At 40.2% G+C, this 26529-nt stretch overlaps 1 protein-coding gene across 6 annotated transcripts in view; it reads right to left on the reverse strand.

The window, feature by feature from the left end:
• Positions 1-6334: 6334 nt before the first annotated feature.
• axin2 (axin 2 (conductin, axil)) overlaps positions 6335-26529 on the reverse strand; it is a 39007-nt gene continuing 18812 nt past the window's right edge. For 2 of the 6 annotated variants that reach the window (XM_022671413.2, XM_022671414.2), the window contains exons 4-11: positions 26264-26366; positions 21711-21851; positions 20712-21214; positions 20103-20270; positions 19799-20011; positions 19576-19680; positions 17511-17678; positions 6335-11728 (exon numbers count right to left, since the gene is read on the reverse strand). In XM_022671413.2, the coding sequence (XP_022527134.2) occupies positions 11602-11728; positions 17511-17678; positions 19576-19680; positions 19799-20011; positions 20103-20270; positions 20712-21214; positions 21711-21851; positions 26264-26366 (1528 nt within the window). In that variant the 3' untranslated portion in view covers positions 6335-11601. The remainder of the gene's footprint in view (positions 11729-17510; positions 17679-19575; positions 19681-19798; positions 20012-20102; positions 20271-20711; positions 21215-21710; positions 21852-26263; positions 26367-26529) is intronic. The other 4 variants (XR_007427269.1, XR_007427267.1, XR_007427268.1 and 1 more) reach the window with 4 other exon arrangements.

Genomic DNA, 26529 nt, shown 5'->3' on the forward strand with positions numbered 1-26529 from the left:
GGAAGATGGATGATCACAAACCATCAAACCACCAAACTGAACTGCTTGAATTTTTGCACCAGGAGTAAAGCAGCATAAAGTTATCCAAAAGCAGTGTGTAAGACTGGTGGAGGAGAACATGATGCCAAGATGCATGAAAAAAAAACTGTGATTAAAAACCAGGTTTATTCCACCAAATATTGATTTCTGAACTTTTAAACTTTATGAATATGAACTTGTTTGTTTTCTTTGCATTATTTGAGGTCTGAAAGTTCTGCATCTTTTTTGTTATTTCAGTCATTTCTCATTTTCTGTAAATAAATGCTCTAAATGAGAATATTTTATTTGGAATTTGGGAGAAATGTTGTCTATAATTTATAGAAAAAAACAACAATGTTCATTTTACTTAAACATAATGCTGTAAATAGCAAAATCAGAGAAACTGATCTCTTTATTTTTTCCAGAGCTGTATGTAGTGGCATCAATACACAAAGTAGTACATTTACAATATACTTTAACTGTATTAAAAATAATGTTTAAAAAAACACTTAAATCTACTTAGGTTCGCATAAGTTGTTCAAAAATATAACATTTAGTATGTATTTAAGTACATATTTTAATTTTACACTTAAATTTTACACTTAAATACACTTTTCTTTTACAAGAATAAGCAGATAAAAATTGAAATACTGGAAAACTGGGTTCTTACTGCAATCTGCAATTAAACAAAAGTCAAAATAAAATAAAAAAGACTGTTATTTTATATATACTTTTCAGCCATGTTCGTAACTCTCCTGGTTTATCTGCAGATCTTCAGCTCTTCAGGATGTTTGCTAACCTTAGCGAGTTCCACTTCACACAAACAACGCCTGGAAAAGAGGATCTCTGAGACCAGCTTTTCACATTTCAGTGCTTTTCTTTACTTTTCAGGCTGGGTAGAGGATATATACAGTGACCTTTCCTGATAAAAGTGCTGCAAACTGGTATTTTAACAATACAGTCATGACCTTTCAGTATAAAAGGCAGTGTGAGAGTCATTCACTATGGACTCCTCACTCTGGAGGAGGAGTTTAATGAAATAAGTGTGAGTATTTTGGAGATTAATATGTTCTATAGTCACAAACTTGTTTTACAATTGGGTGATTAACCCTTTCAGACCAAAATTTGGTGCCAGTGATGGAAAAAAACAAAAAAAAACAATAAAGCTTAAAGTTTTCTGTCTGTAATGCACACAAAAGAAAGACTCTAATATTCTAATATCATTACCATAATCACCACCGTCATCATCACCGTCATCATCACCATCATCACCACCATAATCACCACCATAATCATATAACCATCATAACCATAATCACCATCTTCACCACCATCACCATCATCACCAAAATCACCATCATCACCACCTTTTCCAACATCACCACCATCACCATTATCACCACCATCATCACCATCACCATTATCACCATCATCACCACCATCATCACCACCATCACCATCATCACCATCTTTACCAAAATCACCATCACCATCATCACCACCATCACCATCTTTACCATCATCACCACCACCATCACCATAATCATCACCATCATCACCACCATAATCATTACCATCATCACCACCATAATCACCACCATAATCATTACCATCATCACCACCATAATCACCACCATAATCATTATCATCATCACCACCATCATCATCACCATCTTCACCACCATCACCATCATCACCATCTTTACCAAAATCACCATCATCACCACCTTTTTCATCATCACCACCATCACCATTATCACCACCATCATCACCATCACCATTATCACCATCATCACCACCATCATCACCACCATCATCACCACCATCACCATCTTTACCAAAATCACCATCATCACCACCATCACAATCTTTACCATCATCACCACTATCACCACCATCACCATCTTTACCATCATCACCACCACCATCACCATAATCATCACCATCATCACCACCATAATCATCACCATCATCACCACCATAATCATCACCATTATCACCACTATCACCATCATCACCACCATCATCACCACCATCATCACCATCATCATCACCATCATCACCACCATCATCACCACCATCACCACCATCATCACCATCATCACCACCATCATCACCACCATCACCACCATCATCACCACCATCACCATCATCACCACCATCACCACCATAATCATCACCATCATCACCACCATCACCACCATCACCATCATCATCACCATCATCACCACCATCATCACCACCACCATCATCACCACCATCACCACCATCATCACCACCATCACCATCATCACCATTATCACCACCATTACCATAACATCATCACCATCTTCACCATCATCACCACCACTATCACCATTATCATCACCATCATCACCACCATCACCATCTTTACCATCCCCATCATCACCACCACATCCCGAGCTGCTTTCCTTCTCCTCCTTTTTATAGAGCGTTTGTGGCCTTGCAAGATTTCTTCCATCTCTCTCTCTCTCTCTCTCTCTCATTCGCGCATTCTTTCTCCTCCTCTCGCAATTCTGTGCCTTCAGAAGCCATTAGTGTCCATTGAAAATAAACATCAAGGGAGTGCTTTGATGTGTCTCCTGGCAATAGCCCATCTCCTCAGTCTCTGTCCTTCTTCTTCTCTTTCTCCCCTCCTTCCCGTTTTCCCCCTTTTTTTTACCCTGTTTATCCCTCACTTCCTAATTCCTTTCAAACCGACACCCCCTCCCTACGAGCGAGCGCACACCTGAACCTCCTCCTTTCTGTTTCTGACGCATTTTCAGCTTTTTATTTCGAGAGGCGGCTGATTTTTTTAGCGTTACCTGCTGCTCAGATAAAGCGGTACAATGGCTGTGTAAAGGCGGGTGGGGGGGTGGGGGGGGTTTCACTTAATACCAATTACCGTTTCACACAAAGCAGGAAAATAAAACAGTTTCTGTACCGTTTCATTTTCAGTTTTATCTGCTCAACTTCATTTACCATTTTTTACAGACTATAAGGCGCACCTTCTGAAGTCTCCATTGCTCCACCAGACGCTCGGTAATGATGATGGACTCAAAAAAGGCTATAAAAAGATAATAATAGCGAAACTGGCACTTATCAGGACTGCCCCAGGAAAGTCCAGGAAGGGCAAGAGTTTCCTCTGTTGCACAAGATAAAATCATCAGAGTTAGCCTCATCAGCCTCAGAAACCATAAGTTAACAGTTTCTTCACAGAGTATTACGGTTTGTTTAACACTTTTAAGTTACTATATGATTCCTTATGTGTTCCTTCATAGTCCAGATCACATTTGTATCAATAGAAAAATACAATAAAAGCATTGAATGAGAAGGTGTGTCCAAATTATATGTTAAGTTTAAGCTACATTTATCAACTTGTTTAGCATAACAGTTTTAATCCATATAATGGCAAGAACTACTTAAATAAGTAAAGAAAAATAAGTATCCTCAAGTGCAGTCAACGTGAAGTACGTCCAAACTTTTGACTGGTACTGTATATTTATACATATATAAATTTATATATATATATATATATATAAACACACACACACACACACACACAGACATAGGCAAATAAGGACTCTGGTGGCCAAATTAAAAGACACTCCGTTTATTATTTTTTGTGGCTGGGAGTAAATTAATAGGCCGATAATGGGAACAAATATGGCTGAGATTTCTCAGCAGGGTCTGAAGAGCTTCATTAGGACAGACGCTTTGTCTGCTTGTGTTTCTAAAGGGAGGGTTGAATCTAATCCTCCCAATTAGCCCCAGGAAGAGGCCACGCCCAGCCTGAACACAAAAACATTGCGTACGCAATAAAGAATAAAGGTTGATTGGTTGATTGATTGATATTTCTTCACAAACTGTGTCTGTTTTTTTAGCTGAAATATACTGTAGAGCTGTACAGGACTAGGATAATAACAGCAGCTGAGCTAGAGGGGTTGGACACTGAAAGATTTAGAGCACAATAATTGATTGTGGTGACGGGCAGTTCTGGTGGAAACAGGAGAGTTGAGGTGCACATTGAATTCTGCGTGATTTGATTGTTTTTTGGATACAATCCGGGTTAGCACCCGAACATCCCTTTCAGACAGCTTCCTCTTACAGAGTCCACAGTTAATCCTGTTGGATGTGGTTGGTTCTTCTTGGTGGTATGCTGACATTACCCTGGATACCGTGGCTCTTGATGCATCACAAAGACTTGCTGTCTTGGTCACAGATGCTCCAGCAAGACGTGCACCAACAATTTGTCCTCTTTTGAACTCTGCTATGTCTCCCATAATGTTGTGTGCATTGCAGTATTTAGAGCAGAACTGTGCTCTTACCCTGCTAATTGAACCTTCACCTTCAACCTGTCTCTACTGTACCAAGATGTGAGAAGTTCTGAAGTTGGATCTGGCTTTAGGTGGTGGGTTTATTGCTGTTCTTGGTTGGGGGTACACTGTTTTATTTGGTGAGGTTGATGGTAAAGCTTGGTTCTCATGGTCCAGTTTTTAATGAAGCACTAAAGAGGTGATGGAGCAGGTCTGGGAACAGCTCAGAAGGTGAGGGAGCGAAGTGAATGAGCCATAACCAACGCCTCCACCGAGGGCGCAAGCCCCGCCCACGCTTTAATGAACAGAATTAATGGCCAATCGGGGAAGCACTTTACGACTCTTCTCCCCGTGCTATCGTTCATCATGCAGCTGACTTCCTGAGAAAAAAGAGAGAGCAGGTAGAGAGAGCCCTGTACCACACACAGAATATTAATATATTATATAATATACAATATAATATACAGCTCTGGAAAAAATGAAGAGACGTCTTCAGTTTCTGAATCAGTTTCTCTGATTTTGCTATTTATAGGTTTATGTTTGAGTAAAATGAACATTGTTGTTTTATTCTATAAACTACAGACAACATTTCTCCCAAATTCCAAATAAAAATATTCTCATTTAGAGCTTTTATTTACAGAAAATGAGAAATGACTGAAATAACAAAAAAGATGCAGAGCTTTCAGACCTCAAATAATGCAAAGAAAACAAGTTCATATTCATAAAGTTTTAAGAGTTCAGAAATAATCAATATTTGGTGGAATAATCCTGTTTTTTTTATCACAGTTTTTTTCATGCATCTTGGCATCATGTTCTCCTCCACCAGTCTTACACACTGCTTTTGGATAACTTTATGCTGCTTTACTCCTGGTGTAAAAATTCAAGCAGTTCAGTTTGGTGGTTTGATGGTTTGTGATCATCCATCTTCCTCTTGATTATATTCCAGAGGTTTTTAATTTGATAAAATCAAAGAAACTCATCATTTTTAAGTGATCTCTTATTTTAAAAAGTATCCAGTGTCCAGTTTACAGGACATTTAAGTAATTTAGTAAATACGTCAAAGAATCTGTGCATATACTAGTGCAGCTCAAAAAATTAGAACATCATTGAAAAGTTACTTTATTTCAGTGATTCAGTTCAAAATGTGAAACTCATATATTAAATATAGATGTGTTACACACAGAGTGATCTATTTTAAGTGTTTTAAATTAATTTATTTTATTGTTGATGATTACAGCCAATAAAAAAAAAACTTAAAAAAAATGTCTCAGAAAATTAGAATATTATATAAGACCATCAATTCGTACTTTCAGCAGTGTGGGCAGTGTGCCAAGTCCTGCTGGAAAATGAAATCTGCATCGCCATATAAAAGAGACATGTCATCTGTTGGTGTTGGTGCACTGTGTTATATCAAGTCCAAAATCAAGTGCAGTGTTTTTCGGATTTCATTTTCCAGCAGGACTTGGCACACTGCCCACACTCCCAAAAATACCAATTGGTCTTATTATATAATATTCTAATTTTCTGAGACACTGATTTTTGGGTTTTTATTGGCTGTAAGCTTCATAATCATCAACAATTAACAATAAAATAAATAAAAGCATATATTAGATCACTCTGTGTGCATATTTAGTATGAAGGCTACTGGATCAATACTTTAAGGAAAGATGAGACCAAAACATACAGTATGTGAAACATGGTGGTGGTAGTATCATGATTTCAGCATGTTTTGCTGTATTTAGTCAAAGACATCTAATATCTAATATTTTGTCTCATTTGTTTGATATAATTCTCCTTATTTACTCTTATGACATTATGTTTCTTCTGCAGATGTTTATTGTATATTTATGAAGAAATATAAAATATTTTAATAGAAAGTCAGTATTTGCAGTGATCTTTACAGTACAGTGAGTGTAATGATGTAACCCCCTTAAATTCTCAACACAAACTCACATAGAAACACATTAAAAGAATCAAAAATCAAGCAAATACAAGGAAGGTTCATTTGAAAAATATAAACATTTTAATAAAGGCTACATCTCTTCATAATTACAATAATTAAAGTACCAAGTCATCTTTAAAATGATGCTCTATATAATGCATAATTTACATTTAAGTGGAACTGAAAAAAAAAAAGCCTTGGAAAAAAACCCAGAATATCATGATTACAAGATATCCAAAGCATTAAAAAAATCTTTGAAACATTAAACCCCTTTAGAAAAGCAAGGGAATATTACACCCTGAAGCAGGGCAGCACACGGCATGGTATCCATGTAGGCACAGGTACTGCAGTCTAAAACACTAAACTCTGCTGACGCCAATGCATAACTACGCCCGGTCCACCAGCTCCCAGCTCCAGGAGGACACGCGTCCTCGTCTCACTGAGGACACAACTTCAGATACTGGACTCAGACCACTTCTGCTCATTCAGATTCATTTATATTCATACAGAAACACAGGAAACACAATCTTTCTACTGAGTTCCAATAAGACCCCGTTTACACCTGGTCATCTGACTTCATGTGATCAGTATTTGGATTGTATCCCCATTTACACGTTTACATTTATATCTGGTGAATAAATGCGTCTTCAGAAATCTAATTATTGAGCTGGATGAAATACGCAACAGTGGTTTAAGTAATCAGATTAGTATCTGTATTAAATGCGTCTCAGACCACCTACTGAAGTGGTCTATTCCAAATCTGTCTCAGACCACCTCTAGAAGCGAACAGTTTAAATAATCAGATTTCAATCTGTTTTAAATTTAAAATCTGTGTCAGACCACTTCCACTTCTGTCTCAGAAGTGAATAGTTTGAGTAATCAGATTTGTATCTATTTTAAAGGTGCCTCAGACCACCTCCTAAAGTGGTCCATTCCAAATCTATCTCAGACCACCTCCAGCATGTGAACAGTTTCAGTAATCAGATTTGTATCTGTATTAAATGTGTCTCAGACCACCATCTGAAGTGGTCCTTTCCAAATCTGTATCAGACCACCTCCTGAAATAGTCCATTTCAAATCTGTCTCAGACCACCTCCTGAAGCGAATAGTTTGAGTAATCCGATTTGTGTCTGTTTTAAATGCATCTAAGACCACATTGTGAAGTTAAAAGTTTAAGATATCAGATTTATGTCTCTATTAAATGCGTCTCAGACCACCTCCTGAAGTGGTCCATTCCAAATCTGTATCAGACCACTTACAGAAGTGAATAGTTTGAGTAATCAGATTTGTATCTATTTTAAAGGTGCCTCAGACCACCTCCTAAAGTGGTCCATTCCAAATCTATCTCAGACCACCTCCTGAAGTGAATAGTTTGAGTAATCAGATTTATATCTGTATTAAAAGTGTCTCGCACCACATCCTGAATTGATCCATTACAAATCTGTCTCAGACCACCATTTGGAAGTGGTCCGTTCCAAATCTTTCTCAGACCATCTCCAGAAGTGAATAGTTTGAGTAATCAGATTTATATCTGTTTTAAATGCATCTAAGACCACATTGTAAAGTTAAGAGTTTAAGTAATCAGATTTATATCTCTATTAAATCTGTCTCAGACCAACTCCTGGAGTGGTCAATTCCAAATCTGTCTCAGACCACCTCCAGCATGTGAACAGTTTCAGTAATCAGATTTGTATCTGTATTAAATGTGTCTCAGACCACCATCTGAAGTGGTCCTTTCCAAATCTGTATCAGACCACCTCCTGAAATAGTCCATTTCAAATCTGTCTCAGACCACCTCCTGAAGCGAATAGTTTGAGTAATCCGATTTGTATCTGTTTTAAATGCATCTAAGACCACATTGTGAAGTTAAAAGTTTAAGATATCTGATTTATGTCTCTATTAAATGCGTCTCAGACCACCTCCTGAAGTGGTCCATTCCAAATCTGTATCAGACCACTTACAGAAGTGAATAGTTTGAGAAATCAGATTTATTTTAAAGGCGCCTCAGACCACCTCCTGAAGTGGTTTGAGTGATCGGATTTTTATCACTTCAAAATGTGTCTCAGACCATCTTCTAAAGTGGTTTAATTGATCTGATTTGTATCTATTTTACAGGCATCTCAGACCATCTTCTGAAGTGGTCCATTCCAAATCTGTCTCAGACCACCTCAAGAAGTGAACAGTTTGAGTAATCAGATTTATATCTGTTTTAAATGCGTCTCAGACCACATCGTCAAGTGAAGAGTTTAAGTAATCCGATTTGTATCTGTTTTAAATCTGTTTCAGACCACCTCCGGAAGTGGTCCATTCCAAATCTGTCTCAGACCACCTCTAGAAGCGAACAGTTTAAATCATCAGATTTGAATCTGTTTTAAATTTAACATCTGTCTCAGACCACTTCCTAAAGTGGTCCATTTCAAATCTGTTTCAGACCATCTTTAGAAGGGAACAGTTTAAATAATCAGGTTTGTATCGGTTTTAAATGCGTCTAAGACCACATCGTGAAGTTAAGAGTTTAAGTAATCCGATTTGTATCTTTTTTAAATGCGTCTCAGACCGTCTCTTAAAGTGGTCCATTCCAAATCTGTCTTAGACCACCTCCTGAAGTGGTTGGATTAATCAGATTTGTATGTATTTCAAATGTGTTTTAGGAGTGTTCACACTTGCATTTTTATGTGGATTGATACGGATATAATCCTGATACACAAGATACATGAAGAAACATGAAGAGACATGAAGCGACCACGTGTAAACAGGGTCTAGAGATTATATAGCACTGCAATATAAATATAATATAGTAATTATAATTGAACTTTGCCTGTTTGTTTGTTTGTTTGTTTGTTTGTCTGTATTTTTTTTTAGGACTTTGTCTGAGGCATCAGGACAAGGCAGTTCAATCCTGTGCAATCCTTCACGCCTGGGACCGATAACTCGAAGGCACTATGATACAAATATATAAATATATATATATATATATATATATATATATATATATATATATATATATATATATATATATATATATATATATTTGAAGAGAAGTGATGAGGTCCAGTAGAGAAGTCGCGTCCCCATTGGCCGGCACCGAGACTCCTGGTTTAAGTCCGTTTAGTTAAGTGGGGGGGACTCTGGATAGACTTGTGTCCATGCATGAGTTACATTGGAAAGATCTCCCAATTCAACTAAGCAGCTTGTCCATCAGCTGGACGTGGGGCAGGAGGGAAATGACGGTTTAATAAATATTAATAGTCCTTTTACTTGTGACAAAAGCATATTATAACGTGCACATATAAGCACCTCTGCATACACACTCTGCATACACACACACACACAAACACACAACCATACACACCCACATTACACACCACACACATCCAAACCGCTACAAATAGCACAACTAAACGTTGGTCAGCAGTCCATGGTGCGGGTCGGTTGCACCGGATTTGGCGCGTCTGTAGTGTAAGTCCCTCTGGAAAAATAATATATGTGAAAAAAATAAAATAAAAACAGTCACCCGCATCTTCAGACAGTGGTCATAACTTGTAGTTGCGTCACTTTTTATCTTTTTTACGTCGTTTTGCTGTTGAGTTGAGTGTTCCAACGTCTTCCATCCAATTCCTATGGTTGGAATGGTTGGTTGGTGCCAGATAGATAGGTAGACAGATCTCCCAGACTGCATTGCTGGAGTCTTCCACCAACAGGCATACTTCATTGGCTAGTATTCCTTCAATAGCTTGGTGAGCCAAAATATGAACCGTCTATATATAAAAAAATGTCTCTAGTGGATATATCAACTTCTTATTTTTTTAATCTTTGAAAACACGTCGCCGCATCGGAGAAGTTCGTTCTTCGGTTTCTATGCTTTCTTCGCTTCGTTTGTTAGCTAGCCTCATGCGTTGGCGTACACAGAGCTGGTGTACACGGATGACCACTTTCCTTTGACAGTTTTTAGTCCATTCGCTCCACTTTTTCCAGAATCTTGCCCTCAAACATGGAAGGAACGATGCTCTGGTCCCATAATTCCTTAAATACAGCCACTGGCCAATGACTGAGCCAATGACTGGGTCAGAATTAGGCCAATGACTTGGCCAATGACAATCTGGGTGAAGTGCTAATGATCCCCGCTCAACTACTTTCCTCATTTAGCAGGAGGAAAGTAGGGAACCACTGACAGGGGCTTGCCGATGGTTAGAGATTTCCTTTTACAGTTTTTAGTCCATTGGCTCCACTTTTCCCCGAATCTTGCCATCGTACATGGAAGGAACGATGCTCTGGTCCCATACTTTCTTAAATACAGCCACTGGCCAATGACCAAGCCAGGGACTGGGTCAAATTTGGGCCAATGACTTTTCCAATGATTAAGCCAATGACTGGGCTAATGATTGGCCCAATGACTTGGCTAATAAAGACCTGGGCGAGGTGCTGAAGATCCCTCCTCTACCGTTTCCCTTTCAAACGGAAAGGCACCCATCAGAAGAGAAGTAGAGAACCACTGACAGGGGCTTGCCGATGGTTTAGAGTTTCCTTTGACAGTTTTTAGTCAAAGATCTTGCCCTCGTACATCAGTGGAACGCTGCTGTCGTCCCACACCTCTTTAAACACAACCTCTGGCCAATGATTTTGTCAGAATTGGGCCAATGATTTTTCCAATGACTTTGCCAATGAAGACCTGGGTGAGGTGCTGATGATCCCCCCTCTACCGCTTCCCTTTCAAATGGAAAGGCACCCAGCAGAAGAGAAGTAGAGGACCACCGACAGGGGCTTGCAGATGGTTTAGAGTTTCCTTTGACAGTTTTTAGTCCAGGATCTTGCCCTTGAACATCGGTAAAATTCTGCCATCATCCCACACCTCCTTAAACACAACCTCTGGCCAATGACTGGATCAGAATTGTTCCAATGATTTTTCCAATGACTTGGCCAATGAAGACCAGAGTGAGGTGCTGATGATCCCTCCTCTACCGCTTCCCTTTCAAACGGAAAGACACCCAGCATAAGAGAGGTAGAGGACCACCGACAGGGGCTTGCCGATGAATTAGAGTTTCCTTTGACAGTTTTTAGTCCAGGATCTTGCCCTCGAACATCAGTAAAATGCTGCCATCATCCCACACCTCCTTAAATGAATCCCCTGGCCAATGACTGGACCAATGACTGGGTCAGAATATGGCCAAAGATTGTGCCAATGACTGGCCCAATGAAGGCCCGGACGAGGTGGCGATGATCCCCCCTCAACTGCTCCACTTCAAACGGAAAGGCACCCAGCAGGAGAGAAGTAGAAGACCACCGACAGGGGCTGGCGGATGGTTTAGAGTTTTCCTTTGACAGTTTTTAATCCATTCGCTCCACTTTTCCCAGGATCTTGCCCTCATACATCGGTAGAACGCTGCCGTCGTCCCACACCTCCTCAAACACTGCCCCGCATTCAAACTCGTCACTCGCCTTCTTGAAGTAGTACCTGCGGAAACAGGAGAAGAACACGAAAGGGTTAATTCTCAGAAATACAGTGCAGCACACACTTTAACTATTGAAACCACATCTGCTTTTAAATCATAACTCTGCTGCAGGTCAGCCTCCACGTTCCCGCGCTCCCGCTCGCCTCGGGTCTCGGGTTCATCTGCAATTATTTACCGGAGTCGGTGGGGAGCCTCGGAAATGAGCTACTGACGAGAGGCTCAAAGCATGCAGCCATTCACTGCTAACAATCTGATGCTCTTCAAAGGAGAGAGAAGAGTGTCCCTGTTCCTTTGCTCCACTTTCAGATGTTCATAACAAATTTCTATACCTGTAGTATATAGGACAAGAACGGTTTTAAAAACATCTTTAACTATAAATAAAATAAGGCCCATCAAATACAGTCTTTTCTATTGTTTTCTTCAGGCCACTTTAGGGCAAAAAGGAAAAAAAATGGGGGCTTTTCTCTAAATTAAAGGGTTGCCTAAATCCCAAAGCCCCTCCCCTCCTCATGCTTGTCGCCAGAGTTCCTCTACTGGTCTTCTGGTGTCTAATTGGGAGTGCTGTCAAATGAAGGGCTTCTTTCACAAAGGTTGATATTTTGGGTGCTGGGAAGTCTGCATGTCATCACATACACAAGTGGCTTGGTCTCCCTCGCTTTCTCCTTATTCTTGGATGGGCCAATGACTGGGACGAGATAGGGTTAATGATTAGGTGAATGACTGGGTCAATGATTAGACCAATGATTAAGCCAATGACTGGACCAGGATTAGGCTAATGACTGGGCCAATGATTAGGCTAATGACTGGACCAATGATTAGGCCAATGACTCTACCAGGATTTGACCAATGACTGGACCAATGATTAGGCCAATGACTGGACCAGGACTGAGCCAGGATTAGGCCAATGACTAGATAAAGGTTAGGCCAATGACTAGACCAATGATTAGGCCAATGAGTGGAACAGGACTGAGCCAGGATTAGGCCAATGACTAGATAAAGGTTAGGCCAATGACTAGACCTATGATTAGGCCAATGACTGGAACAGGACTGAGCTAGGATTAGGCCAATGACTAGATAAAGGTTAGGCCAATGACTAGACCAATGATTAGGCCAATGACTGGAACAGGACTGAGCCAGGATTAGGCCAATGACTAGACCAATGATTAGGCCAATGACTAGACCAATGATTAGGCCAATGACTGGAACAGGACTGAACCAGGATTAGGCCAATGACTAGATAAAGGTTAGGCCAATGACTAGACCAATGATTAGGCCAATGACTGGAACAGGACTGAGCCAGGATTAGGCCAATGACTAGACAAAAGTTTAGGCCAATGACTAGACAAAAGTTTAGGCCAATGATTAAGCCAATTATTGTAACAGGACTGAGCCAGGATTCGGCCAATGTCTGGGGCAATGATTAAGCCAATGACTGGACCAGAATTAGGCCAATTACTGGTAAAATGATTAAGCCAATTATTAGGCCAATGACTAGACCAATGATTAGGCCAATGACTAGACCAATGATTAGGTTATTGACTAGACCAATGATTAAGGCAATGACTAGACCAATTATTAGACCAATTATTAGACCAATTATTAGACCAATGATTAGCCCAATGCCTAGACCAAAGTTTAGGTCAATGACTAGACCAATGATTAGGCTATTGACTAGGCCAATGGTTAAGCCAATGATTAAGATAAAGATTAGGCCAATGATTAAGTCAGTTATTAAACCAATGACTGGACCAGGATTGAGGGGGTAGATGGTTCTCAGGTTGATGCACTGCTTGACCTGGGGTAAGAAAGCTCATCGTCCTTCAGATGCCCCCCCAACCACCCCCACCTCACTCTAAAGGCCCGGACAAGATCCCCCTCTACCGCCCCCCTTTCAAACGGAAAGGAACCCAGCAGGAGAGAAGGAGGCGAGGCTGGATTCGGGGGCCAGGTCCAATTAGCTCCGTAATGGAAAATGCCCCCGTTCTGTAAGATACGTGTGCTCTGGAGCACCGAAATTCCAAGAGTTAACTTTTCATTTTACGAGCAAACTCCACTCTCAAACCATACAAACGACTCACATAAAACATCTACAGGAACACGGGTTACTCAACTTACTACAGCGCACAACACAACACAGTTGGCACAGGCGTAACGGGTGGTAGTGCTAATAAAAAGAAATAAAAAGAAAGTAAGAGAGTGAGATTTAAAACATCGGAAGATTTCACTAAACGAAAGAAAGTAAGAAAGAAAGAAAAAAGGCACTTTTTCCACTTAAAAAAAGAGTTTTTCATTCACTGTATTTGTTTAAAAAATGCCACAAAAGATAAAACGTAAAGGTGGAAATGATCTGCTCTCCTCCCTCCAGAGACCAGAGAACTTGTCGTAAATAAGAGAAACAAAAAACTTAGAAATAAAAAGAAATTAAGAGAGTGAGATTTAAAACATCAGATTTCACTAAATAAATGAAAGAAAAAAGAAAGAAAGAAGGGCTTTTACTGACTTTTCCCACTTAAAAAAAAGAGTTTTTCTTGCACTGTATGTTTCAAAAATTCCACAAAATATAAAAATTGTAAAAGTGGAAATGATCCTCTCTCCTCCCTCCAGAGACCAGAGAACTTGTCGTAAATAAAAGAAACGAAAAACTTAGAAATAAAAAGAAAGTAAGCAAGTGAGATTCAAAACTTCGGAAGATTGTACTAAATGAATAAATGAAAGAAAGAAAGAAAGAAAGAATGACTTTTACTGACTTTTCCCAACTTTTCCCACTATAAAAAAAAGTTTTTTTTGCACTGTATGTTTCAAAAATGCCACAAAAAATTAAACGTAAAAGTGGAAATGATCTGCTGTCCTCCTTCCAGAAAACAAAAACACACTTAAAACAAAAAGAAACCAAGACGCGCCACTTAATTACATTCGTATTTCTGGAGTCGAAAAACATAAAAAAGAAAGCGACATCCTCCTCCACAAAAAAGAGACAGAAAAAATGGAAAACTTCAAACGGAAAGCACAGCCCTTGTGTGCTCGAGACGAAAAAGGAGGGAAAAAAGAGCGAGAAAAGAAAAGAAAAGAAGTCTTTCCACTGGAACACATTTTTATGTGGCAAGATGCTTCTCCTCGCAACATCTGGCACCAATATTGTCTGGCAGTGCTGGCAAGTACTGTTCTTTGTTGAACGGCTGCCATGTCGAAATGACCCAGCTCCACACATTTTCTGCTATTAAAACCATCAGCTTTGAATAATTCACCCGGGGGAAAAAAGAAAATAACACAAAAAAAAAAACGTACAAAAAGAATGTGCAAAGGTAGAGTGGCTTTAGTTCAGGTAGATTACTGTAGATGTACATTAGGTATATTAGGTAGAGTTGCACGATATTGGGAAAAAAGAATCAGCATTGCTTTCTTTTGGTAAGTAGATTGTGTTTGGGGAAATATATTGTGATGATATGAGAATTGTCAATATGATCTTATTTAGTTTAGTCTGTTTAGTTTAGTCTTTAGTTTTATAGGTGCAAAACCATGATTGGCCACCAGGGGAGCTCTCTAAGAAAAGGGTCTAGAAAAGTCTGACCTAGAGCGAGACATTTTAAGCTCCTCCCCTTTGACGACCTGGAAAAACATCCTGCTTAGACTGACTTGGAACTTTCACTCTACGTTCTGTTAGCTTGTTAGCTTTCTAGCAAGTTCTAGTAGTTTTGTTCTAGTATTTTAGTAGTTTTGTTTATTTAATTTAGATTTGTGTCTAATTTAACTTACTTTAAGGTTCTGGAAAGAGAACCTACTCTTATTTTCTGTTATGCCCTGACCAATGTCCAGGTTGCACAATGCACCATGCACAACTAGAAACTAGATGTAGTATACATATAGGACACCAGGTAAGTAGTTTGTTTTGGGGGAAATATATTGTGATTAGGTCACAATATATTTCCCACAATTTATTTTCACAATTCATTTTTATATTCACAATATATGATTGTGAATATAAAAATGAAATAAACATTAGTATATGTATGTTTAGTCTGTTTTAATAAGTTCAAATCCTCGATTTGCCACCGGGGGAGCTCTCTAAAAAAAGAGGAGCCTGGAAAAGTCTGACCTAGAGTGAGACGTTTTAGGCTCCTCCCCTTTGACGACCTGGAAAAACATCTTGCTTAGACTGACCCTGAACTTCTACTCTACATTCAGTTAGCTTGTTAGCTTGGTTGCATCTTACGAAAACTTATGAAACACATTTTTGTTCTAGTAGTATTAGAAGTTTTGTTTATTTAGTTTAGTTTTGTGTTTAATTTAATTTAATTAAATGTTTTGGATTGCACAATGCACCATGCACAACTAGAAACTAGACGTAGTATACATATAGGACACCAGGTAAGTAGTTTGGTTTTGGGGAAATATATTGTGATGATATGATGATTGTGAATATAAAATGAATATGAAAGAAACATTAGTATCTGTATGTTTAGTCTGTTTCTATAGGTGCAAATCCTCGATTGGCCACCAGGGGAGCTCTCTAAAAAGAGGAGCCTGGAAAAAGAGTTAGAAGTTTTAGGCTCCTCCCCTTTGACGACCTGGAAAAACATCTTGCTTAGACTAACCCTGAACTTCTACTCTACGTTCTGTTAGCTTGGTTGTAGCTTATGAACAACACATTTTTGTTCTAGTAGTTTTAGTCATTTTATTTAGTTTAGTTTAGTTTTGTGTTTAATTTAACTTTATTTAAGGTTCTGGAAAGAGAACCTACTCTCATTTTCTTGTTATGCCCTGATCAATGACCAGGTTGCACAATGCACCATGCACAACTAGAAACTAGATGTAGTATATATATATATAGGACACTAGCTATCTTCCTAGCAATAAATAAGAACAAGAATTACAGATTTTAATGCATGGATTATACAACTAGCAGAACATTTAGATTTGATTTAATTGGGATTTAAAATCGCAAACTCTGGGTGCTGTAGAGCTTTTGTCTCAAGAGTATGGTTTAGTAGTTATCAGCTACACTAGGTCTTTAAACGTCTAATCTCCTCAATATTCAGAGATTCAATGCTTCCAATGAGCATTTTTATAGGATTGAAAAGCACAAACCCAAAGAGAAAAATAGCGAAAGCGATTCAACCAAACCTTATTCAACTAAAACAGAAACAGGACTGAAACAAAGACGTCCTTTGATGTAAATTAGAAATATCCATAAAAAATGATAGCCTTATGTAAACACACACTCGCACACACACTTGCACACACACACACACACACACACAAAATGCGCGAGAGCAATGTAGCTTGATACAATCGGTGAAGAATTTGTGAGAGTCTTTGTGCATGAAATGAAAGGCCCGGGCTTCAAAGACGTGCTTATTAAGTGTGCCTTACGATGAAATCAATACCAGATGTGACCAAACGGCTCCAGTTAAAATTCCCTCTTTCCTTTTCTGTACACCCACCACATGCATCTCTCCCTCCTTCGCTCCTCTCTTCCTCTTCCCTCCTTCCCTTCCTACCACCAGCTCCAGTAAACAGCTCGCCGTAAACATTCCCCGATTAAACACAAGCCGAGCGGCACATCAATGGCCTCGTCGTCTGGCTCGCACTCCAACCACTTCAACCATCTGAAACCTTTCAAAGCCACCTTTCTTTCAACTGGTTACCTTCAATTACGTCCGTGCAATTCAAAGGAAGCGAGAGATAAGAGGTTTCTGACTCCGCCGGCCCGACGGCTGACCACCACCCACGCTCCTCAAGCTCTCTCCTGAAGGCCAAAAGGAAAGAGAACAGAGCCGAACGTACCTGTAGTTGCCTTTTTTGCGGAGCTGCTCTTTGAAGTGGGCGAGGGTGAGGCTGTGCGTCTTCATGGTGCGCCGGTACGGGATTTCCTCGCCACAGAAGAAGTAGGTGACCACCGTCTCAGAGCCGGCGGCGGCGTGACTGCCGGGCGTCTTCTTTGGCTCTTTTGAACTGTTGAGAGGCAAGAAAAAAAAAGAGAAGAAAAGAAAGACGATAAGAGGTTGAGGGAAACTCGACGTTGTAGCTTAAGGAGTATGTAATCCTAGCCTGTGCGAGCGCCCTATGCAGCTTCGTAAGTATAAATGCAGGCAGCTGCATAGGGCGCTCGCACAGGCGACGTAGTAGACAATGTGTTACTTTGAACAATGGACTATGTGCTCATGGCAATGTGGTGTAAATTACAGATATGATCGTAATGAAGTGCAAGTGAGACCTGAAATTAAGTTTTTAAAGTTACTAATTTAGGCATTTAATATAAAGCCTAATATAAAGCTAATATTACCACCCACAGTGGACAGGGCAGTGACTGCTATTGTATCTTATGTGATAATATCATAATATTCACCTAATTTTTTGGAACACGATAAAAAAAATCTGTAAAAAATATTCTGTATTTGTTTTCTTCTTTACTAAATTAACTTCTAATTGTTGTTTTGCAGTTTTTGCAGCATTTTTGAGTTACAAAAACTTTAGTTGTTACTTTATGACTTTGTTTTTGATGCATTTTCTATTCTCGTAAACTGATTTTCTATAAAATAATAATAGTCTTGGTTTACGAAATAAACAAATGAGTAAAATACTCTTAGAATGTTTTGTCATATTGGCAATAATACTGTTTTTAATCACAAAAAATACCCTGAAATTTTGTGATATTATTTTAGGGCCATGTATCGCCCACCACTTCACACACGGTTTTCATTCATTGTGCTTTTTTACTTGCTGGTTTCTGATTTGATTGCATCATTAAAAATGCCATAGTTTGGAATAAGTTATAAGTCAGAAAATGGCAAAAAATAGCACTTTCAGTTTTTCACCAAATAATAATTTCAATAGCCAAAAGTATGATACCATCCCTGATATATTTACTAACTTTGAAGTGCACTTTTGTAAGTCGCTCTGGATAAGGTTTCCTACTGAATGCCTTAAATGGAATTAATTAAAAGAGACCAATTCAATGCTATTCATAGGAATATGTTTGAGTAAAATGTAAAAATAATGTAAAAGAAAACAAGTTCATATTTATAAAGTAGTTTTAAGAGTTCAGAAATCCATATTTGGTGGAATAACCCTGGTTGGCTTTTAATCACAGTTTTGTTTTCATGCATCTTGGCATCATGTTCTCCTCCACCAGTCTTACACACTGCTTTTGGATAACTTTATGCTGCTTTACTCCTGGTGCAAAAATTCAAGCAGTTCAGTTTGGTGGTTTGATGGTTTGTGATCATCCATCTTCCTCTTGATTATATTCCAGAGGTTTTTAATTTGGTAAAATCAAAGAAACATAATTTTTAAGTGCTCGCTTATTTTTTTCCAGAGCAGATCTCAGAAAAGCAGAAAAGTCCTAAAACGATGTTGGAAAAAGACGTTGCGACAGTGCCAGGAGGACACAGGAGGGACTGAGACAGAGGAAATGAAAGCTGGACAGATGAAAAGAGGGCAGACACTGAAGACACTAAAGCCACCGGAGGCTAATTCATCCCAACCCCTCCGCCGCTCGCCGTTCTTTCAGCGAGCTTTGTGGTGGCCACTTCATAAAGTGCCCCGCTCACCCGAGAAAGCTGGCAGAGTGAAGGTCAGCCAATTAAAAATGAGAAAGGGGGCACGGCCATCAGGTGGCTCCGTGGCTCTTTGCTTCCAAATGCAAAAAGGTGGAGGGCAAAAGAGCGAGATGAAGGGATGCAGGTCTTTTTGAAGGATTTCTTTTTGAGGCTTCGTCTTCTCGTGCCACTGTTCTCGGTTTGCGTGTATTTTGTACTTTATTGAACAATGGATCAGAGCACGGAGAAAAGACGAGAAAACACAGGGTCAATTTATGGGCATAAAAACTGAGGCTAGACAGGATACTTACTCCTCGCTCTGAGGGCCTTGGTTTAGGAGAGGCGGAGCTCCGTTCTGAACAGGCACTGGGTGGCTCTTGTCTCTTTGAATGTGGGTGGAGCCTGGGGTTGAATGCCTGACAATAGAAAGGAAATTCCACAATTGGCATTATTTGACTGTACATAGTAAATTAAACAAAGAGTAAATAAAACAAATAATCTCTTAAGATTAAGATCCGTTTTCATCGTTTTTACCTTTGTTTGGGAGGTTTCGAGATCTCCTCCAACCGCCGACAAGTCTCCTCCAGCTGTGCCAGGGTATTGGGTGGAGGCAGAGGGGGCATGGCTGGGTCCTGGACGAAGGGGTGGGCAGGCTGATGGGCACGAAGATGCCCACTGCTTCCTCCACCTCCCCAGGTGTGTGTTCTCACCGCATCGGGTCCATACAGTTTCCTGGTGCTTTGAGTGCTGTGCAAAGAATGAATCAATTCAATGTCAAACATTTATTCTTAACACAGTAAGTGTGGAATTATGGGATGTGTAGTTTTTGAGTGCAGACCTGTGGGACCTGTGCTTGGCCTGCCGATCACTTTCCAAGATCCATTGCCAGACGTTCTGTGAGCGATCGGCGCTATCGGTAGGCAGCTGTAGAGTGGAAACCTCAACACCTTCATTATTGACTTCCTCGCCTGATTTGCAGAGACGCTTGGACAAGGCGTTGGAACATCTGCAAGAAGAGAGAGATAGAAAGAAGATACCGGACTTCTTAGTGCCTTAGATTAACCAACCAAAGATTTGATCAACCAAACCCAGGAAAACCCAACAAAACCCCATAAAAACGCAACAAAACCCAGAAAAAAACAACAAAACCAAGAAAAACTCAAACAAAACACGGAAAAAAAAACAACAAAACCAAGAAAAAACCCAACAAAACCCAGAAAAACCCAACAAAACCCAGAAAAACCCAACAAAACCCAGAAAAAAACAACAACACCCAACAAAACCCAGAAAAAAACAACAAAACCCAACAAAACCCAGAAAAAAAAAAACAAAACCAAGAAAAAACCCAACAAAACTCAGAAAAAAAACAACAAAACCCAGAAAAACACAACAAAACCCAGAAATAAACCCAACAAAACCAAGAAAACCCCAACAAAACCCAACTTACCCAACAGTCCCATCAGCCAAACTGCCACCCTGTTCCCGACCCAAGCTTCGGCTTCTCGTGTAGGGTAAAGGACTGCAGTCCGACCCCCCGGGGCACATGCAATGTACCCGCTGTGCCGCCTCGGCTTCGATCTGCTCCTTGCTCTTGGGCGTAGAGTGGTGGTGGATGTAGTGGTGGTGGATGTGTTTGGTAGACGGCTGGGACACAATCGTCTGCCCAGGCAGGTAACCTCCCGTTGTGGAGCAAGCCAGGGGCCGGGGGACGCCGGGACCTCCCCGTGGTAGAGGCCGCACTTCGGGTGAGCGAGAGCGCGGCGAGTGCCTGGGCACATCGGGCGACTGGCAGCCGGGCGTCTTGAGTACCCGCAAGAGGTGCTCGTCCAGGATGGCTTGAGGGTCCTCCTCGCAGGATCCCGGGGTCAGGAGGGGAAGAGGATGCGAGCAGTGCTGGGAGGAGACACCTCCACCACTGCTGGAGAGGTCTGACTCGTCACGCTCTTCTTCCTGCAAGGGAGGAATGTTTGATGTGTTGTAACATTGAGCAATTAATTGGGTGAAGCTACCTAGCCTTCCTAGTCTTAAAAATGAATGGGGACACGGGAATCAGGCTAAGGTGTACTGAGGGGCACTGAAATCTGCAATCATCTAGATCTGTAAACCTGACGTACTTTTCCAGTGTACTTTTGCCAATGTATGGTTAGAATGTTTAATCTGTACATTTTTTCTAGATGTTGATCTTTATTTAATGCTTTTAACTAATCTAGTGATGTTGCTGCAACGTATCAGTAATCAGTAATGTAAGTATTCGTCAATCTGGGAACGTTATGTGAGAAACGTACTAACAACGTTGTGATGCAAACCATTATTAAACATTTCTAGAACGTTTTCTGTTCCCTGGGATGTCTCATGGGTAAAACAGGTATGCAACCCAGACAATGGTACTTTTCGGTACACAAGAGTGCAATGGAAGCTCGGCTATCTTGGGCAGGTAGATAATGACCTCCTGGATCTTGTGTAGCCTCTCCGCCAATGAACTTTTGGTCTCCTGCTCTCTCTTTAGCCTCTCCAGCCTTGAGATCAGCTTGGCGGCGAACACCGCCGGATCCTCCGGGGTCATCTCCTTGGGCGGCCGTTGCGTCCTCTGCAAACGAGACAGGAAACCCAGTGAGCGATAGTGACGTCTACTTCCACAACACAGCTGTACTCTCTACGCTCTACATTCGCTCTACCTGAACCACCCTCCCCCCCCACTCGTTCCACAGGTTCAATCACACACACAGCACACCACACAATCCGGCTCGCACCGCTGGCACGGGTCGGCGCCGGCGTGAGCAGTTGGTCACGCGCCGAGGAGCCTCAGCGTGTTCCCTCTGTAGTGCAACCAAGCCGCCGGCCCCCGGCTTCAAAGGGGCCTCGTCAAATATCAAATGCTCACCGGGGCTGGGAGGGACAGTGGCTTTACATCTAGGAATAAAAGTCACATATCGACGGGAGGTGGGTGTGGATGGGGGTGGAGGCGACGGATTAAAAGAAGAGAAGGGAAAGAAAAGGAAAGGAAAGGAAGAAGATGAGGAGATGAGGAGAGAAGCTGAGGCAGCAGGGGGAGATTGAGAAGAGTCAAACTGAGGCAGATCAGAGGAACAGAGGGAATTTATTAATTTATTAATGTATTTATCTGCAGACGCACACCAAGCACATCTGAGCTACATTAGCCACGATAGCATTTATTCCATATAAAGGTATACAGATATACAGTATCTCCATAAATGCGAGCGTTTTATAGACTACATTAGATCATTTAGATCACAATAACTACTTTATCGACTTATCGTTCAATAAATGGACATGACCTCAATCATTTTAGTAACCGTGATATCGTCCTTTGTGTATGCACATACATATATTGTGACTGTGGGCGTGGCTGCACCTTTATTAGGAAATATGCCCTTTATCAACACCCAAAACTAACTTAAAGAAACACAGTAACGGCTCAGTGCGACTCTAGTTGCTTAACTTTAGTGTCTCTTAGGTTCGTGTTGCCTCTCGAGTGAAGGCTGAGGCCTTTTTAGGTCTTCATGCCGGTTCAATGCGTGCCAGCTGGGACAGACCGGGGCTGGACATCATGTATTATACTGTATTATACTTTTCTAGGAAGGTGGACGTCTCATTGGATTCAACGTTGGATTCAATCGTAGATTCAAATTGGCTTGAAAAATACTTAAAATCTGTAAACCTGGCTTTTTTCCCAGATAACAATTTTTGTTAAGTAAGAGATACAGTAGTAGAGCTTTCTAAAAGTTTCAGTTCTACATGATTCTTGAAACGTTTGATCTGTCAAGTTTTCTGGGTGTTTCCTTTCTTATTAAACTTTTATTTCATGTTTTTAACTGTTCTGCTGATTTTTTTCAGCTTTGGGAATGTTACTTCCACAACGTTGGTGGTGCAGTAGAGTAGTGGATAACACCACCTTGGGCAAGCTTTCTAAAAGTTTCAGTTCTACAACATTCCTAGAACGTCCAATCTGTCAACTTTTATGGGTGTTTCCATTTTTATGAAGGTTTATTTAATATTTTTTATTTAATGTAACTGTTTTGCTGCTTTGCGAATGTTACTTTCAACGTTTCCGTAACGTTAGTGTTGCAATAGAGCAGTGGATAACACCACCACCTGCCAGTGAGTAGCTCAGCTCATGAACTACCACCTTGGGCAAGACTCCCAACACTACATTGGCCAACTTCTATAATAGAAATAACCTTGTAAGACGTTCTGGATTAGAACATCAGCTAAAATGCCGTGATTTTTTAGCGTTTATCTAGCTAGGAAAGTTACATGAGAAACGTTCTAATAATGTTAAGATGCAAACCTTTATTATTATTACATCACACGTTTTTCAGAACATTTCTGAAACATTGCTTCTGTAACGTTATAGGCTAAGCTAACCATCCAGGAACCTTTTTTAAAAGAGTATTAAATTTAAATTTTTAGGATTTTCTTTGTTAGCTAGGATGTCTCAAATAACTTTTTTTGCATCCTATTTTTAATGCGATTTTTGATTTTAATGCTTTTTTAATTATATTGTCTTTAACAGCACTAGTTTTTAGTTTAATAATATTTTAGACACTACGGTTCTGTTTGTTTGGCGTGCACCAGTATTTCAATTGAAGCGTTCACACTTTTTTCAATAAACCGCATCAATAAAACAATCCCACCAATGTTCTTTTCAATTCAACCGAAGCTGACGAGTATAAATTCATGCCGTCAGTGTGATTCCCAGGATCTCTGTGTCTTCTTTCTGGGATTTATCAAGGGTTCTTTCCTCTCGTTTGCTCTTCAGAAACTACAGGAAGGCTGCAGCTAAGACTGCAGATGAACTTCTGGAGCCTCTTCTGGAGTTCAGCTGCAGCCTCAGAGACCCCACGGCCTCCTGGGACGCCGAACAGCCAAACCAGAGGAAGCGTTGAGAATTAAGAATGTGTGGAGGAGAGTGGAGGAACAGAGAGAGAGAGAGAAAGAGAGAGAGAGGGATGCAAAGACTCTTTACTATGATGTACTGCAGAAACACTACTGTACGTGTGGGTTTGGGAAAAGAGTACAGTAGGACAGTAGAAGAAGGACGTGGACAGAAGATCAGAAAATGATAAAGAAGAGGAAAAATAGTGGTTTGAATGGTTTGTTCATTCTAAGATTGCTTTCTTATCTATATTGTTTGGTCCAGACCTTTAAGCTTTGGATGCAATGATGTTACGACAACTGAAATTTGGCCAAACACTAACCATGACAATTTTAGGCAGAAAGTGTTTTTTTAAGCCCTAAATTTGACACTGGTCTGATTTAAAGTAGTGACAATAAAACTACTTGACTTGATTTGACTCGACCTAATCAAATCACAACCAGCTGGAATCCTAAAATGGTTCAAAAAGTAAAAAAAATACTTTTTAAAACTAAAATTGTAGATGTGTAATTGCTTTTCTAGGATAATTACTTTATGAAATGGCGAAAGAATAAAGAGAAGCTGCAAAAACAAAAACCTAACATAACAAAAAACAGGTATCAGGCAACAGTTTCAATTAGTTTGGTTTGTTCTTGGCCAAAAACTTTCATTTTGGTGCATCCCAATGTTTTTCATGATCTGGATCAATAAAAGTACTAAAGTTTGTTCAAAAAGAAGTAAAAGAAGTAGTGTTGGGCTGTTGGGTCAACTGGACCATGGTTTGGTTCTTGTGGAGTATTTTCTTGGTTTCCAGGTTGATTTTAGATGGTTTAAACAGATAGAAAGGTTCTTTATCTGAACTCTTTATCAAATATACAACATATAAGCACAAATACACCTTATTTGAGACTGTTTTAGACTCTCAGGTGTGAAAACATCTAAACTTAAACCTCATGCTACCAGAGAAAAAGTGGAAAAGACAAATTTGTCCTAAATCTGGCCTCCTTTCCCCAGGAGGAAACGTGGTCTTCTCAAAAGAAGCCGTCCAGCCAGTATTCACCCAACCACTTAAACTAAAATTGTAGATTTTGCTTTTAGTAATTGCTTTTCTAGGTTATTTACTTCATGAAATGGTGAAAGAATTGGCTAAATGAACCTGAGAAAAGAACACCTGAGAAAAAAACAAGTATCAGGCAATAGTTTCAAGTAGTTTGGTTTGTTTTAGCCAAAAACTTTCATTTTGGTGCTTCCCAAAGTTTTTTATGATCTGGACCAAAAATAAAAGGGCCAAAATTTGTTCTAAGCAAAAGAAGTTGCTGGATCAACTGGACCATGGTTTGGTTTGTGTGGAGTATTTTGATTTTCTTGGTTTCCAGGTTAATTTTAGATGGTTTAGACAAGATAGAAAGGTTCTTTATTTGAAAGAGTTTCTTGACTTCCATTGAAAGTTTAAAAAAAAATTTTCTCTCTCCTGTAAAGTTGCTGTTTTGGACACAAGTGTTTTTTATTGGACAGCGATGAAATACAATGTAACACACAAATACACCTTTAATTGGGAATCTAGACTCTCAGGTGTGAAAATAACTAAACTTAAACCTCATGCTACCAGAGAAAAAGTGGAAAGGAAAAAAATTTGTCCTCAATCTGGCCTCCTTTCCCTAGAAGGAAGCGTGGTCTTCTCAAAAGAAGCCGTCCAGCCAGTATTCACCCAACCACTGGAGGAAGCTTCCTCTCTTTTTCTCTAAAGTGAAATCTCTCCACGGAGAGATATGGAGGGAGGGAGGGAGCGAGGGAAAGAGGGAGGGTATGGTTGGGGGAAAACTGGGAGGGGGTAAGCACTGTTGGAAGTTGTCACTTTCCTCCAAGCTGGCTCCATTCATCTAGTGATCAAAGCCGGGGAGTTGATTTTGGTGCCCCGGGATAAAACAGACTCATTTAGAAACGCCTTATTTACATCAACGCGCCGCTCCACTGCTTTCAGAGTTCCAGAGTTATCTCCACCAGAGCCAAGCCCACATCCAGCCAGCCTGAGAGGCCTGAAGAGCTCGATTCACCAACCGTAGTACGAGGAGAAACCATCCTGCAGGACTGGGTGAAGAAAAGAGATCATACTTCATACTTACGGGAAATGGAGGTAGAGGAACCTGGCCGTTCATCCTCATGTTCCGATGCATCTCCCTCTGAAGATGCTTCTTACTGCCCAGTTTGTATGGAGGGATCCCATCACTGTTAGGAGACAAAAAACAAATGAGGAGAAATTATATAAATATATATAGAGTACAGTAGTTAAGGCTCTGTTGAAAGAAAATAACTTTTTGAACCATTTATACTAAACAAGCAATGAGCAGAGATGATGCAAAGGTGTAAAAGTGGCTAAAAGTATGTAAAC

Source organism: Astyanax mexicanus, chromosome 19 (assembly GCF_023375975.1).
Source record: "Astyanax mexicanus isolate ESR-SI-001 chromosome 19, AstMex3_surface, whole genome shotgun sequence".
NCBI classification, from domain to species: domain Eukaryota; kingdom Metazoa; phylum Chordata; class Actinopteri; order Characiformes; family Acestrorhamphidae; genus Astyanax; species Astyanax mexicanus.